Here is an 18,100-nt window from a genome sequence, read left to right on the forward strand (position 1 = left end):
ACATCGGCTCGATGTTTTCGGGATTTGCTCATTCGGGCTGTTTTGCTGTGATTCGCTCTGATTTGTGCTATGTGTGAAGGGGCCCTTAAAGGTGGCAATACATGGTATTAAGAACAGAGGTATATAAACTTGATTGGGGTCATTTGGGTAGTTTCTGCTGTCATTGTGACTTAAAAAGAGTAAACACAGTTGTTTGACAATAAATGGCTTCAGCCAACCACTATCCATGAATGGAAAAAATGTTTTTCTGTTATCAATCATATTCAGTCAAAAAGCAAAACTTCTGGCCTTCCCTGCCACTGAGAGCAGTATAATACCCTGTAGTTGTTACATTCCAGGTGATCACCCTTTCTAGAGAATGACAGATAACTTTACATCTGCTGGGATGATACCGGTTTCCCAAATGGAAGCAAAGATTGCTTCCAACCCTCATGGTGCTGTGTTATTTGTGATCCAACAGGTGCACGTCCATTGGACGGCAAATGACGAACAGAACCCGGGGTAATTAATTCTTCAACAGGGAGGAAAGAAATCAGCACACATGAGAGATTCTGACTCAGAGCACAAGGAATTAGAGCAGGTTGTAGATTTTCAATCATTTGGGGGGGGGGTCCAGTACTGTAATGTCAAGGGAATGATTTGCTCATCAAGTGTGGTTCCGGTGTCACTAGCATGTTTGACAGTGTATTTAATAATTTATTACATTACTATGCTTTTAAGGTCCACTTCTTCGCTGCTCCCTTTCATCACTGGTGGCTGCAAGTGGGGAAAAATAACTCACTTTGAAGTTCTTTTACTGTTCAGATGCCTGTTGAATCCACTGAGGTGATGGATAGAGGTGTCCAACCAGGACCTGCAGCTGGTGCATCAGCACAGCCTACAGGAGATGCAGGAAACAGCAGTAGCTCAGACATCTGGTAACTTCACAGGAGAAGTCCTTCAACACCAGCAGGCTTTTCCATTACACACTGACCACATGAGTGCCTGATAACATACAAATAAAAAATCTGTCAAAATGTGAAGTTTTTCATGATTAACTGTTTCTTTGTTGGCAGTAGACAGTCTGCATTGGGAGCGCTGTCTCTATCCTCATCATCGCTTTTAGAAATCCTGGAGGCCATCAAGCATCCCACGTAGGTTTTCTTGGGCATTGCCAGTTATTGGCTTTAAATCAAAGTCTAAAAACCCATGTTAAAATGTAAACTGAAATCCTCGTTCCTGGAGCTGTCGAGTGATCTGTTGGAGTGTTCTTTGTTCCTGTGTTTTAGGACCGGTGTACAGCTCCTCCCAGAGCAGAAGGGGCTGCCGCTCAACTGCTTTATCAGTGCTGAGGTTGTTCATTGGTTGGTCAACAATGTGGAGGGTGTGACCACACAAGGGATGGCTGTGGATGTCATGCAGGTAAGAATTAGTCTCTGTGCTGTCCAAAATGTTATTTTTCTCTGCAGAAGAACTTTGGCAGTTTTGTTTCTCAACAGAAGAATAACAGTATCTGCAAAACGGTTGATTCACAAAAAAAAAAAAAGATTGTTTACATTTTCCAGGTGAGAAACCACTCGTGGTCATGCAAATAGTGACAGTACTCTTTCCTTAACAGAGGTGGATGAACTCTGTCTTTCCCAGTGTGTCATACAATCTTGTTGCAAGTTTTGCCCACGTGGTTAAAAATTTCTTGGTGGGGGGGCAGAAAAGGTGAATTTTGATCATGCTGGCAATATAACATAGTGAAGTTTTGTTTTGTTTTGTTAGTACTATGGAACACAGTAATAGTGGTGGCAAAGAAAATTATAAAAAAAAAAGATTACATGTTTAACCCTCTCGGGTCCGAGGGCATTTTTTGGACAGTTCACTCGCTGGCATAAATGTTTTTTTATTGCTGTTAACAGCTCTCCTTGCATCCCACAATCACGTTTTATGTCTCTTTTTTCAGGACAACCTGTACTTTCAGAATATATATGCTATAGTGATGCTTTATAAGTGTAATAAAAGTTTACAATCAGAAATAAGAAAGGAAAAATAAAGCGGATAATAATTTGCACACACATTTATTCAAAACACACAGCAAACTATAATAAACAACTGTTTTGATGATTTATAAAGGTAATTTGAGGTCTTGTGTGAAAGACTGTACAGCAGAAATGTTCAGACGATGGACATTTTGAACAATATATACAAAATGGTCTATGCGTTTTGTTTGTCTTCATCTCAAATCAATTTCTGTCTGCTATTACACAAAGGTCACATCACAGACTTATACTTCTATGAAGTTTACTGTGTGTTTGTTCTGTGCTGCTCTGAAAGCAGCTTTCACATTTTGAGGCCCATTTACACTTTGAGGAGCGGCCCCTCCCCCTCGCTCCATTGATATAGTAAACAGTGATTTACGCCGGAGCAAGAGAGCGTGCCACAGGCTTATCCAATAACATTCACAGGAAAACTAGTGGAGCAATCCTGATACTCACACACTCTTTGTTTGAGCACATGAGATTGTATGAGAGGCCCTTTGTCTGCTCACTTTCACAGATCACTGTGCGTAATGGTGCAGGGTGCATTGGAGCCAACAGCCAGGGGGCTATTCAAACGGGCCAGCTAGTAACACATCACTCCTAAAAGCAATCTTTGGTTTATCACGTGAGGTAAATTTACCCTATGATTGGACTTTGGAAAACCATGTGACGGTGAACCAGTTCCTATTGGACACTCACATTGCACACATCATCACACAGCTTCTATGAGGAGTACCAAGTTGGTGGATGCTGGCTCAAAAGTCCTTGGAGTTAACTTTTCAGCAAAAAAAAAAAAAAAAAAGTTTCATATCATTAAAAAGTTTTTTATAATTTAGTAAAACTTGGTCTCAGCCATCGTATATGACGGCGTCGGCCCCAGAGGGTTAAGCAGCTCAGATTCAGGGAAGTGGGCATGTGTGATGGCCATTTCGTCAAGAAGGAACATAAGGCACAACACAAGATTGATAAAATGTGCAGTAACTTCTAAAAGAAAAGTTGCAACTGAGAAGTATCAGTTTAAGCTGATCTCCCACTGCACTCCTACTGAGTTATGGCTCTGATTGCCTTTCTGATTCTAAAAATGAGGTAATTTGGCCTGATTTGTTGCAGTAGCTGTCTAAAGTTGTTATTATACAGCAGGTTAGTGCAGACTATAAACAGTATTGAACGCAGGCACATGACATGGGCATGCTCCCAAAGGTACTGTGTGAACTAATGTCTGTGGTTATAACAAGACTTTTCCACAAAGCTGAAATGTATCTGTTAACATCTGAAAGCTGTCTTCTGCTGAGGAATGCAGCACACCTTTCATGAAGTTTTTCAATTTTTGAATTATGTGAAAACATTGAGAAGTCATGAAATAACCTCAACCACAAAACAGATTATGAAAAACATCATCTACTGATTAGCTATTATTTTCTAAATGATCCATCCATCTATCTGAGCCTCTGTGTGTTTGTGTTTTGTTTGTGTAGAAGATGCTGGATGATGGCTTGGTGGCTCATGCTTCTGGAGATGCTATGCGCACATTCATCTATGGTTTCTACATCTACAGAATAGTAGGAGAGAAGGATGGTGAGTACATGTATACAGGTCACTTCATGAAAAGGGTCACCAATATGTGATATGAGGGTAAATTTTTAAATTTCCTAGCAAGGTGATATAGACTGTAAGATACGAATATATGGACCATGGGGAATACATAAAATCCACTATTGAGGTAAGTCATGATATACTTCTTTTTTGGATGGGGTTGCGGGAAAGCCCCAGAGTGCTATTTTTGACAACTATATTAGAACTTGATCATACCTGGTTGAACCGTGATGCAAAACAAACATAAAGCGAATAATTGATGACCGTTACTTTATTGTTAATCTCCCCATGGTTTTAAGGCTCTCAGGAGTGATGCTTTTAAACAACACAACTAGAGTTTTACTTACTGAATAAATTAGCAATGTAGGAACATGGATTTTAAGTGGGAAAGAGCGGGACACCACGGGTTACATTCAACACCACATTTTTGGCATGCTCTCTGCAGCCATACCAAGTAATTAAGACACTGCTCTATGTCTTAAATTATTTTTGTTTATTTTTACCAAAATAATACTTAGGTGCTGAATGTCACAAATTTGGTAGGGTTTGTTTCCCCCTTTTCAGATAAAACCTCAAAAAAGAAAAATTCCAAGATAATTTCGTCCTCTATGTTATCACAATTATTTAATCAATATATATTGAAACAATCATTTTAGATTTTTTTTCCCTGCACATATGGCTGTTCTGTTTTTACTTATCAATAATGTTGGCTTGTGTAATGTGACCCCTGTTCATGAAGTGACCCATAGAGTACTTTACAAAAGTGCTTGGCTTAAATACTGTGCCTAAAACATTTGAAACGTTTACAATCCCCAATTAGAAAAAGTTTGGACCGTATAGAAAAGGTACCCAAGTGGTTAAGTGTGCTTGTTTCCATTGCGGAAGGTTCCCGGTTCAAACCCGCCCCTGCCCATTCTCCAATATTGAGTTGTGTCAGGAAAGTTATCTGGCATTAAACTTGTGACAAATCAACATGCATATCCACCTCAGATCTGCTGTGGCGACCCCAAGTGAAAACAAGGGACATGCCAAAGGGAAAAAGCAAATAACCCCCTAACAGTGACTTTTAATTCTATTTCATTCCAGAAAATCTGAACAGAGTATTTTCATGTTTTGTGTGGTCAGTTTTATTCCCAGCAGTTTCAGAGGACCACTGATCTGAATGAATTCTCATCAGTGGGTAAGATTAATGTATTTATCCAGAAAAGGTTAAAAATAAAAATGATTACAGATTATTACAGATAAATATTATTAAAATATTATCTGTAGTAATACAATTATTACAGATACAATAGGTGTAATGTGATGATAAAAGACCCAGTTCTCCCAGGGCCAACTTCACCAGGTCTAGTCCTCCAGAGGACTGAGACCTACCAAGAGGAAAAGGACCGTCCAGACTGTTATCAGCAACATACAGAATGCTATCAGCAACAAGTCCAAAAGCCAGGGTCTGTCATGGTATGGGATTGTGTCAGTGGCCTTGGCAAAGGGCACTGACACAATGCTGAAAAGTACCCTGAGATTTCAGAGCAACATCTGCTGCTTTCAAGACTATATCTTTTCCTGAGATATCTATGTATTTTTCAACAAAACAATACAAAACCACATTCTGCACACATTGCAAAAGCATGGCTGTAGATGTAGCGGGTACAGATACTGCTCTCTCTGCAGTAGGGATGGGTATCAAGAACCGGTTCCTTTCGGGTATCGTTAAGAAATGATTCAATCCACCGACATCAATAAGCTTTGTGCTTAACGATTCTGTTATTGGTCCTTCAGAGTGGCCCTTGTTTTGGGGGGTGTTTGTCAGGAAAATGATAATTTCTCTACATTGATTACAGACCCTGCAGCGGGTCTGTAATCAACTTGTCTGCAGCGCGGCTTTGCTTTGAACCTTGAACCAATCGAAGCAGTGGTTCGCAGATTGAAGCAATGCTTCGATCTATTGCTTCGTTTATTCTTTCTTTCTTTTGCTTAATTTTCCCCCACTAAAACCCTAAAGAGCATACGTCTGTGAGTATTATTTACCTTTTCTATGTTAAACTGACCTGTTATGGTCTTCTGAAACAGTTGATAGATGTATTTTAGAACTTAAAAATGGGAGCAATGCTAATGCGTTAGCATGTCTATGGAATTTTCAATGTTAAAAGTTAGCATTAAGCAGTTGCAGCTGTCATCACGTTCGGGTGCATTTGTTTTCAAATTGTAATATTTCTTAAATTTATTTTTGTTTATATATTAATAATCTAATGATTATTATATACAATATATACTTTATTATATACAATTTTAGAGAAAGAGACAAAAAGAACCTGAATAGAAACACAACAGAAAATATAAAACCAACTAACAATGAACATACATAAATAAATAAATACATACAGAAATAAATAAGTGTTTCCTAGTGACTCTTACACCTCCATTTCATCCCTGTCTTATTTGAGTTTAATGACAGTTGGTTTCGGTCAAACCATATGTTCAATGTGTTAATTTCTTCAGTGATTTCCTCCAGAACTATCTGCCAAGCTAGAAAACTGCTGCATCCTAGTAAGAGCAGAATACTACTGGAATAAATTTTTTTTTCTCACCTAAATGGATGCTGCACTCACTGCAGTTTATTGTCTGGAATAGTCCCAGATTGCATTTCAGAGCTTCTAGAATTCAAACATTTTCATGCACTTGGTGTTGGGGGGTAATTTTGGGTTTCAGCTTTTTTTGTTTTTCACCACTTTCATCCCTGAGTATGTCAATCATGAGTCACTTTTGTCCGGATTAAAGTTACTAACTGGGACTCCTGTCTTGTTGCGAGAAAGAAACGAGAATCGTCCTTCGTTCTGTTCACACAGCTCCAAACGTTGCGCGGCTCTCTGTCAAGTCAAGTTAGAACGATAGAGTCCAGTCGGAATTAATAACTTCAAAGCGAAATGCCGTTTTGCTTATTTTTATTTATGTCCAGAGATCAAGGATACAGTGACCAATTTTATATTTATTTACTTTAAGACTCAAAGAAATACATAGAAAACCTGTAAAGCCTGCTTTTAGTACAAAATTCACGAGGTATCGATAAGCAGAATCGATAATGGCATCGATATCGATAAAATTTTATCAATACCCATCCCTAGTCTGCAGTTCAGTCCGGCCTGTTACCACAACAGAATGTGTGGAGCATTTTCAAGTCACAAATGTAAGAACGACAACTCTGAATGTTGCACACCTTAGTTGTGTTTGCAGGAAGAATGAGACAAAAAAAAAAAAAAACCACCTGAAACGCTTCATTGCTTGTCTTTCCTTCAATTCCAAAACATCTTTTAAATGTTGTGAGAAGGAATGGCAACATTACAAAGCAGTGGCAAGTGCTTTAGTGTCCCGACTTTTTTTTTTTTTAAGAATGTGTTGCAGGCCTTAAATGTAGGAATGGATGTACATTAACAAATGAAATGAAGCTGACCGCATAAAACATGAAACATCTTTGGATTATATTGTCTGCAATGAAATAGAAGTCAAAGTTAATGTAAAAATCATTTTTTTCTGTTGCTTTTTATTTCCCTGTATACCATCCCAATTTTTTTGGTTGTACATAAATAAGTAAAATACATGACCACTTTCACTATTGTATGTATGTAATTTTTATGTGGTCTCATGAAATTGATTTGAGAATCATGTTTTTTATTATTGAGTGTCCATCTGTAACTCTGTCATGAGCCAGACTTGCAAAGAAATCAAGTTTTTAGTTTTATTTTCAACTTAAAATAACCTTATTTTATCATATTATTTCAATATGTATATGGACGGGGAAAAACATCACATGTAATGTTTGTTGGAGTGTTTGGACATAACAAAAGAAAAAAATTCTACATTATTTAGGCATCTTGAGATGCCTAAAAAATTATTTGCAGTGCTATAGTCACTTCCTTTGTCTCAGTCTGTGCTGTTGTGCATGTGCTCTTATGTATTTATACACTGACCTACAGTCCTGTACCAACTGTTGGTTTATAATGTTAATTGTCACAACATGACCTGTCCACTGCAGGCTCGACCACACAGCTCCCCCCAACAACAGCTGGCATCTGGTCCACTGCAGCTCTAGAGGACTTTGCCTTGTTCCAGAGGAAATGGTTTGAGGTGGCCTTTGTCCTCGAGGAGCGCCGACCCTGTGACCTCCCAACTTTTCTCCTACCCTGGCTGCCCAGCCGACCGGCTTCCTACGCAAGTAGGCACAGTTCCTTCAGCCGCAGCTTTGGAGGGCGCAGCCAGGCCGCTGCACTGCTAGGTACACCCAGCCCAGTCCTCCAGTCCCAGCCCACACCACGTAGTAACCATCCAGGTTCATGTGCATCATCTTTAAGTTCACCTCAGGAGATTTACATGTCACACAGAGGATGTGTATCTTGGTCACGTGGCATCAGCTGCTGGGTGAAGTTTGTTCATTTTCAAGCAGATATCCTGAAATTGTGAACAGACAAACAACAAAAATTTTCATAAAAATTATGGCAGTATCATCAACCAACATTAAAAACGGCCTATGACACTGTGAATTCATCACTCCTTGTATTACACACAAGCTGAGGGCTTCCATGTTTCTCTGGGCCAGCAGTCAGTGTTCATCTTATGATTTCTTTTGTCCAAGCTGCTTCACATAACATCCATTATGTTACCCAACACATTTATTTTTTTCCATCTTGCTTATTTTTGCAATTTAAAACTCCTTATGCTAAATAACAGTGCACACAGAGTTGCTTTTCATTGTGAACCTGCCCCCTGGGAAACGCTGTTATAAAGTGAGGTTCACATATAGAAAAAAAGGTGGGACTTATAGTCCAGAAAATATGGTAGTCATTTCTCACAGTGTTGACAGAGTTACATCATCACCACAGAATTGATTCCATCTAATATTGACTGATTAATGATTTTACAGCATATCATCATGTCGTTATTCTGTAACAGTGAGTCTTTGGACGTATTTCTCCTGAAGGTGGACTGTGGTTGTGCACTGACCTGGTGTTAAGTTCATGGAGAGTGTCATAGTCGCAGTGGTCCAGTTGCATGGCCACATCACTGTTTGATTTGATGGAATGATCTCCACATTCCAATCAGCTGAGTAGTGGGTGTGGTGGTGTGTTAGTGCATGCTGTGGTACAGTGGCTGTGGTTCAGTAGTGCTGAGGTGTGCATGCTCCTCTCCTGCCGCATGTGATGCGCTTCTGCTTGGGTTCTGTTTCTGCCTTCATTTATGCTTGATGCTCAGTGTGACTTTTGGCCTTAGCTTGTCTAAAATTGCAGCACAACAACCTGGCTGCTTTAAGGCTTTGCTCGTTTGCTCCCTAACAGCCTGAATGTTTCCTGAAATCAACTAAACATGATGCAGAAAGTAACTACATAGCTTGACATAAGATATAGTAAATAGTTTTATTGTTTTTGTGTGTGTGTGTGTGTGTGTGTGTGTGTATGTGTATATATATATATATATATATATATATATATATATATATATATATATATATATATATATATATATATATATATATATATATATACACATACACACAGTATACAGTAGTGTTCAGAATAATAATAGTGCTATGTGACTAAAAAGATTAATCCAGGTTTTGAGTATATTTCTTATTGTTACATGGGAAACAAGGTACCAGTAGATTCAGTAGATTCTCACAAATCCAACAAGACCAAACATTCATGATATGCACACTCTTAAGGCTATGAAATTGGGCTATTAGTAAAAAAAAAATTGAAAAGGGGGTGTTCACAATAATAGTAGCATCTGCTGTTGACGCTACAAACTCAAAACTATTATGTTCATACTGCTTTTTTAACTAGTATTTAGTTGTATAACCACAGTTTTTCATGATTTCTTCACATCTGCGAGGCATTAATTTTGTTGGTTTGGAACCAAGATTTTGCTGGTTTACTAGTGTGCTTGGGGTCATTGTCTTGTTGAAACACCCATTTCAAGGGCATGTCCTCTTCAGCATAAGGCAATGACCTCTTCAAGTATTTTGACATATCCAAACTGATCCGTGATACCTGGTATGCGATATATAGGCCCAACACCATAGTAGGAGAAACATGTCCATATCATGATGCTTGCACCACCATGCTTCACTGTCTTCACTGTGAACTGTGGCTTGAATTCAGAGTTTGGAGGTCGTCTCACAAACTGTCTGCGGCCCTTGGACCCAAAAAGAACAATTTTACTCTCATCAGTCCACAAAATATTCCTCCATTTCTCTTTATGCCAGTTGATGTGTTCTTTGGCAAATTGTAACCTCTTCTGCACATGTCCTTTATTTAACAGAGGGACTTTGCGTTGGATTCTTGCAAATAAATTAGCTTCACACAGGCGTCTTCTAACTGTCACAGCATATCATGAATGCTTGGATTTGTGAGAATCTACTGAATCTACTGGTACGTTGTTTCCCATGTAACAATAAGAAATATACTCAAAACCTGGATTAATCTTTTTAGTCACATAGCACTACTATTATTCTGAACACTACTGTATTTGGTCTATGTGTCATTTTAGTCCAGGAGCCTCCAGGAACATCTTCAAAATCAAATCAAATCAATTTTATTTATATAGCACCAAATCACAACAACAGTTGCCCCAAGGCGCTTTATATTGCAAGGCAAAAGCCATACAATAATCACAGAAAAACCCCAACGGTCAAAACGACCCCCTATGAGCAAGCACTTGGCGACAGTGGGAAGGAAAAACTCCCTTTTAACAGGAAGAAACCTCCAGCAGAACCAGGCTCAGGGAGGGGCAGTCTTCTGCTGGGACTGGTTGGGGCTGAGGGGAGAGAATCAGGAAAAAGACATGCTGTGGAAGACAGCAGAGATCAATCACTAATGATTAAATGCAGAGTGGTGCATACAGAGCAAAAAGAGAAAGAAACACTCAGTGCATCATGGGAACCCCCCAGCAGTCTAAGTCTATAGCAGCATAACTAAGGGATGGTTCAGGGTCACCTGAACCAGCCCTAACTATAAGCTTTAGCAAAAAGGAAAGTTTTAAGCCTAATCTTAAAAGTAGAGAGGGTGTCTGTCTCCCTGATCCAAATTGGGAGCTGGTTCCACAGGAGAGGAGCCTGAAAGCTGAAGGCTCTGCCTCCCATTCTACTCTTAAAAACCCTAGGAACTACAAGTAAGCCTGCAGTCTGAGAGCGAAGCGCTATATTGGGGTGATATGGTACTAAGAGGTCCCTAAGATAAGATGGGACCTAATTATTCAAAACCTTATAAGTAAGAAGATGAATTTTAAATTCTATTCTAGAATTAACAGGAAGCCAATGAAGAGAGGCCAATATGGGTGAAATATGCTCTCTCCTTCTAGTCCCCGTCAGTACTCTAGCTGCAGCATTTTGAATTAACTGAAGGCTTTTCAGGGAACTTTTAGGACAACCTGATAATAATGAATTACAATAGTCCAGCCTAGAGGAAATAAATGCATGAATTAGTTTTTCAGCATCACTCTGAGACAAGACTTTTCTAATTTTAGAGATATTGCACAAATGTAAAAAAGCAGTCCTACATATTTGCTTAATATGCGCATTGAAGGACATATCCTGATCAAAAATGACTCCAAGATTTCTCACAGTATTACTAGAGGTTGGGGTAATGCCATCCACAGTAAGGATCTGGTTAGACACCATGTTTCTAAGATTTGTGGGGCCAAGTACAATAACTTCAGTTTTATCTGAATTTAAAAGCAGGAAATTAGAGGTCATCCATGTCTTTATGTCTGTAAGACATTCCTGCAGTTTAGCTAATTGGTGTGTGTCCTCTGGCTTCATGGATAGATAAAGTTGGGTATCATCTGCGTAACAATGAAAATTTAAGCAATACTTTCTAATAATACTGCCTAAGGGAAGCATGTATAAAGTGAATAAAATTGGTCCTAGCACAGAACCTTGTGGAACTCCATAATTAACCTTAGTCTGTGAAGAAGACTCCCCATTTACATGAACAAATTGTAATCTATTAGATAAATAGGATTCAAACCAGCGCAGTGCCTTTATTACCTATGGCATGCTCTAATGTCTGTAATAAAATTTTATGGTCAACAGTATCAAAAGCAGCACTGAAGTGTAACAGGACAAGCACAGAGATGAGTCCACTGTCTGAGGCCATAAGAAGATCATTTGTAACCTTCACTAATGCTGTTTCTGTACTATGATGAATTCTGAAACCTGACTGAAACTCTTCAAATAGACCATTCCTCTGCAGATGATCAGTTAGCTGTTTTACAACTACCCTTTCAAGAATTTTTGAGAGAAAAGGAATGTTGGAGATTGGCCTATAATTAGCTAACATAGCTGGGTCAAGTGATGGCTTTTTAAGTAATGGTTTAATTACTGCCACCTTAAAAGCCTGTGGTACATAGCCAACTAATAAAGATGGATTAATCATATTTATGATCGAAGCATTAATTAATGGTAGGGCTTCCTTGAGCAGCCTGGTAGGAATGGGGTCTAATAGACATGTTGATGGTTTGGAGGAAGTGACTAATGAAAATAACTCAGAACAATTGGAGAGAAAGAGTCTAACCAAATACCAGCATTACTGAAAGCAGCCAAAGATAATGATATGTCTTTGGGATGGTTATGAGTAATTTTTTCTCTAATAGTTAAAATTTTATTAACAAAGAAAGTCATGAAGTCATTACTAGTGTCAATCATCTTGGTGTCAATCATCAAATTTCAGGTTTATCCATTCTTGAAAAAATGTATTGTCTTTATTAGGAGTCATAATAGGATCAGCTGGCTTTCAAAGTGTTTGAACTCTACTCTGACAATATTAAAATATACCAGTATACAGGTAACTTATCAATATTTTCTATATTGTAAGGAATGGCAATTTGCAGATGAACACGGATATTCTCCTGAAGGGAAATGACTTGGTATTAACACAATTGCTCCAGTCATCATGACATCTAATAAATGAAATCTGTTGAAAATAGATTGAAATCTATTCTCTCAGACAGAATTACATTTCAGTTCTTTTAGTGTAGGATAATTTGTAATTTTGTGTATTTTTTATTTATCTTTTTTGTAAAAGCAAAAACTCACTTGATTTTGAAAGAAGATTAAAAAAAATAGGGTGTCTGATAGTCTGAGATTTAGGTATGTTGGGTGGCTACATTCAGGTATTTTAAAAGTGGATACTGGACTACAGGATGACTCCCCATTCAGTTGATATTAATTGGTCACCAAAAGTCTCAAACAAAAAATGTTTACTCTGGTTAGCTTTCCTGTTGTATGACTCATTTCACACACTCTTTCTCATGCTTTACCCTGACAGTGAGCCCAGTGAAATGACCTTACCAAGACCAGAGGGGGCGATTACTTATGCAACCCATCATCATGGTTTTCATATTTTTATTTAATTTATATCAAGTTGTAGAGATTTGCTTTCAGTTTGAGTTTAAGGATAATTTTAGAAATTTGTATTAAAAATTTTAATATAGAGAAGCCTGAATTGCCATTTGTGTTTGAAATAGCATAAACAAATTAAAATGTGTAAAAGCCCAAAGCGGTGAATTCCTTTGCAAGGGACTGCAGACCATTTACCATCTTCAAAGCACTAGTGTTCCTCACTTATTTGTTTTCTGTCACTTGTCTGGGTTATGGTGGCAGGAGACCATACATGTTATCCCACACTTGTCCATCCCTGTCCTCAGCCAACTCAACCTTTATTTCTAATGCACGTTTAAAACAGCAGTCGACCAAAGTGCTGTACATAATAAAAAAAAATGGGCACCATCATAAATAAATAAATTAAAAATAACAATAAAATAAAGAGTAAAATGTAGTAGGAAATTGATTAATTTGATTTAATTTATTTTATGTACATAGCACCAAATCATAACAAAGCTGCCTCAGGTGCATAAGTAAGGTCTAACCTTACCAACCCTTAAAATAGTCAAGTTCTCCAACTTTTCCTGGGGGATCTTGAGGTGTGCCCCGTCTCTTCTTTGGGGCCTCCTCTCAGTTGGACATGCCCCAAAGATGTCCCTCGGGAGATGACCAAGGAACATCCTCCCCAGATGCCTGAACCACCTCAGCTGGCTTCTTCCGATACAAAGTAGTAGTGGCTCTACTCTGAGTCCTTCCTGGATATTTGAGCTTCTCACCAGTGGTTTTCTGTAGAAATGATTTCCAGACGTCTTTATCACCTCTTCTATAAAACCGTACACCAAATTAACATGCGAGTTGGGGCATATGCCATGCTTTGCATTGCTCTTTCTCCTCCAGCCACCCCTTCTCACAGTCCATAAATATACAGATTATGCCAAATAGTGACTGTAGATTGATGTATGTGTGAATGTGAGACAAAGTCCATACGTGTTAATGCTGTGATAGTGGAGACCTGTACAGGATGTTCCCCCTTTAGCTCCTGCACAAATGCTAACAATCAGACAGGATCAGCAGGAGTGCATGATGGTTAGCATGCGTGAATGCATCAACGCATATAGATAAATAGAGTAAATCCCATGTGACATAAATGCTGCATGAGCGTCTCAGCAAGCAAAATGAACTCTAATAACTAAGTAACCACCATAACTTCCATCCTGTATATTAAAACACAATAATACAGTAGTGTTCAGAATAATAGTAGTGCTATGTGACTAAAAAGATTAATCCAGGTTTTGAGTATATTTCTTATTGTTACATGGGAAACAAGGTACCAGTAGATTCAGTAGATTCTCACAAATCCAACAAGACCAAGCATTCATGATATACACACTCTTAAGGCTATGAAATTGGGCTATTAGTAAAAAAAAAAGTAGAAAAGGGGGTGTTCACAACAATAGTAGCATCTGCTGTTGACGCTACAAACTCAAAACTATTATGTTCAAACTGCTTTTTTAGCAATCTTGTGAATCACTAAACTAATATTTAGTTGTATAACCACAGTTTTTCATGATTTCTTCACATCTGCGAGGCATTAATTTTGTTGGTTTGGAACCAAGATTTTGCTGGTTTACTAGTGTGCTTGGGGTCATTGTCTTGTTGAAACACCCATTTCAAGGGCATGTCCTCTTCAGCATAAGGCAATGACCTCTTCAAGTATTTTGACATATCCAAACTGATCCGTGATACCTGGTATGCGATATATAGGCCCAACACCATAGTAGGAGAAACATGTCCATATCATGATGCTTGCACCACCATGCTTCACTGTCTTCACTGTGAACTGTGGCTTGAATTCAGAGTTTGGAGGTCGTCTCACAAACTGTCTGCGGCCCTTGGACCCAAAAAGAACAATTTTACTCTCATCAGTCCACAAAATATTCCTCCATTTCTCTTTATGCCAGTTGATGTGTTCTTTGGCAAATTGTAACCTCTTCTGCACATGTCCTTTATTTAACAGAGGGACTTTGCGTTGGATTCTTGCAAATAAATTAGCTTCACACAGGCGTCTTCTAACTGTCACAGCACTTACAGGTAACTCCAGACTGTCTTTGATCATCCTGGAGCTGATCAATGGGTGAGCCTTTGCCATTCTGGTTATTCTTCTATCCATTTTGATGGTTGTTTTCTGTTTTCTTACACGCGTCTTTTTTTTTTTTTGTCCACTTTAAAGCATTGGAGATCATTGTAGATGAACAGCCTATAATTTTTTGCACCTGCGTGTAAGTTTTCCCCTCTCCAACCAACTTTTTAATCAAACTACGCTGTTCTTCTGAACAGTGTCTTGAACGTCCCATTTTCCTCAGGCTTTCAAAGAGAAAAGCATGTTCAACAGGTGCTGGCTTCATCCTTAAATAGGGGACACCTGATTCACACCTGTTTGTTCCACAAAATTGACGAACTCACTGACTGAATGCCACACCACTATTATTGTGAACACCCCCTTTTCTTTTCTTTTTCTTTTTTTTTACTAATAGCCCAATTTCATAGCCTTAAAAGTGTGCATATCATGAATGCTTGGTTTTGTTGGATTTGTGAGAATCTACTGGTACCTTGTTTCCTGTGTAACAATAAGAAATATACTCAAAACCTGGATTAATATTTTTATTCACATAGCACTACTATTATTCTGAACACTACTGTAGCTGCTGTTCTCACAGACATTTAGTTTCCATCATGGTTCCCACTTCTGCTCTCACTCCTCCAGCTTCTTGCCCATCATACCATCTATTTCTGCTTTTGTTTCCTCCCCCCCCCCCCTCTTTGTTTTGCTGTCTGTCCACCTTCCCTTATCCTCCAGCGGCGACAGTGCCAGAGCAGAAGACAGTCACTCTGGACGTGGACGTGAACAACCGCAGTGACCGAGCTGAATGGTGCAGCTGCTTTTATCACGGCAACTTCTCCCTCAGTGGGGCTTTTGAAATCAAGCTGCACTGGATGGCCGTTACTGCAGCGGTACTCTTTGAAATGGTATCTAAAACATCTCAACATTTGTTCATTTCTATCTCAATTCATGATGTTGTTGCTGTTCATAGTCTGTTTTGCATTTAAACAGACATCAGCATGAACGTTATATTACTAATTTTCATTGTGAAGAATGTTTCCATCACAAATCTCAGTGCTGCAGTCCTTGTCTTTGTGGTTTGGGTTGAAGGGTGGAACCCTCCATAATTGTAAACGTGTTCATCCTCCTGTGAATGCTCAAATCAAACCATTTTTTTAAACATGAAATTCTGTTTAAAAACACAGTGAAGAGAATCTTACAGAATCTGGCTGTAATGAGAATTTTCAAATTGAAAAGGATTTTTTAAAGTTGGGATTAGTTTCATCTCATTTGATGTTAATAAGGTGTGGAAGGTAAGATCAGGATTTGGATTAGTGATATGTAGTCCCCAGTTCGATTCCTTGTCACGCTGTCTGTTTGTCCTTGAGCAAAACTCTTCATCATCTCAGTCCAACTAGCTGTAAGTGGGTACCAGCCCCAGCTGGGGACGTACCATATTTTATAAATCGTTGTAATTTATACTCTGGACGGACTGATCTCCTAATCCAGGAGCAGTCATAGACTCTTCACTTCATGCTACAGAATCTGGGGATAAGTACTGCTACCGATGGCCCTCAGGGTTGGTGTAGGACGCTGATAAGCAGTTGTTGTCCGTCAGGTTCAAGGTTGGCACCGGAAAGCAGCTTCCTGTGGCTTCCTGCTTGTTCCCGTGCTGGAGGTTCCATTTGCTCTGACATCGTACCTGTACGGAGACCCGCTGAGAGTCCAACTCTTCATCCCCCTGAACATCAACTGCCTGTTGAAGAACGGCAGTGAAAACCTGTTTGAAGGTACCACACCCTCTTTTACTCATACTTCCTGTGTGTGACGTGCACGCTCATATGTCTGCTTCTACCTATCAAACAGGATTTGAACCAGAGACTTACTGGGACAGGATGCAGCTGTTTCAGGAGGTCATATTATACAGGTTGGTGTTCTCACTCTCATCACATTCAATTACAGAAAAATAAAAAAACCTTCAGGTTTAGTTACATTTTTCCATTGTTTTTATTGAAATCATAGTGTATCATGATTAATTTAAATAAAAGCTGTAATATGTGATAGCATTACAAAAAAAATCTTATTAAATATATTGAGAAAATTCTCCATAATTTTAGAAATGTTTTGCCTTAATAAAAGGGGGGGGAAAAAAAAAAACACAAAACACCCTTTGAGTTGCCTGACGATGTAAAGAAAAACCTTTTTGACATTGCTTTCTGTCAGGTTTGGCTTTATGCAGGACAAGTTCTCAGCTTCTGCATTTAATTTTCCCTCTGAGAACAAGCCACAGTACATCCACGTAACAGGTCTGCATTTACACACACACACACACACACACACACACACACACACACACAGTCTTCTGCTGAGTTTTGATGTGGCCATGCTCATTTCCCATCAGGCACCGTGTTCATGCAGCTGCCATACGCCAAGAGGAAGTACTCCAGCGGGCAGCAGCGTCGCCGCAGGAACTCTACTACCTCCAACAGCCAGAGTCCATTTGGCGGCGAGGAGCGTGTGGGCTACTACTGGGCCTACAATACCATGCTGACCAAGGCCTGGAGGACGGGCGTGCTGGGCGATGAGAGGCTGGCCGACCGCCTGCTCCGCGACTTTACGGACTTCTGCTCCAACAAGGACAACAGACTGCTCAACCTCTGGGACAGCTGTCAGGAGAAAATGAACTCCAGCACCCCCTGACAGGAGCAAGTGGAGAGGAGGTCAAGAAGGCCGTGTGAGGAAGATGAAATATATAGCAGGTGGACAAAGAAGGAATGATGGCATGTGTTAAATGTGTAAAGAGTTGTGATGCTGTCAGGATGACTGAAGACAGAGATGCACGTCCAGCTGATTCGGCTGCTGTTTGTTGGTCAGACTGGTGGTTCTGACAGACCTGCTGGACCTCAGGGACCCATGACTAGTTCTTCACAGATTTTAAATCCAGTAAAACCAAAGACCTGTGTATAGAAGATAAGTGGCTTTGCCAGATGTATGTCAGTGCAATAGGACTCATGTTGGCACAGAATCTAA

At 39.3% G+C, this 18,100-nt stretch overlaps 1 protein-coding gene across 3 annotated transcripts in view; it reads left to right on the forward strand.

The window, feature by feature from the left end:
- Window positions 1-17,838, forward strand: part of depdc5 (DEP domain containing 5, GATOR1 subcomplex subunit) — a 96,551-nt gene extending 78,713 nt beyond the window's left edge. For all 3 annotated transcript variants that reach the window (XM_034182716.1, XM_034182718.1, XM_034182717.1), the window contains 10 exons: window positions 805-917; window positions 1,056-1,133; window positions 1,269-1,401; window positions 3,482-3,581; window positions 7,630-7,869; window positions 15,827-15,996; window positions 16,689-16,860; window positions 16,937-16,997; window positions 17,294-17,376; window positions 17,472-17,838. In XM_034182716.1, coding sequence (XP_034038607.1) covers window positions 805-917; window positions 1,056-1,133; window positions 1,269-1,401; window positions 3,482-3,581; window positions 7,630-7,869; window positions 15,827-15,996; window positions 16,689-16,860; window positions 16,937-16,997; window positions 17,294-17,376; window positions 17,472-17,770 — 1,449 coding nt within the window. In that variant the 3' untranslated portion in view covers window positions 17,771-17,838. The remainder of the gene's footprint in view (window positions 1-804; window positions 918-1,055; window positions 1,134-1,268; window positions 1,402-3,481; window positions 3,582-7,629; window positions 7,870-15,826; window positions 15,997-16,688; window positions 16,861-16,936; window positions 16,998-17,293; window positions 17,377-17,471) is intronic.
- The last annotated feature ends 262 nt before the right edge of the window (window positions 17,839-18,100 follow it).

The sequence above is a fragment of the Thalassophryne amazonica genome, chromosome 12 (genome assembly GCF_902500255.1).
Source record: "Thalassophryne amazonica chromosome 12, fThaAma1.1, whole genome shotgun sequence".
NCBI lineage: Eukaryota > Metazoa > Chordata > Actinopteri > Batrachoidiformes > Batrachoididae > Thalassophryne > Thalassophryne amazonica.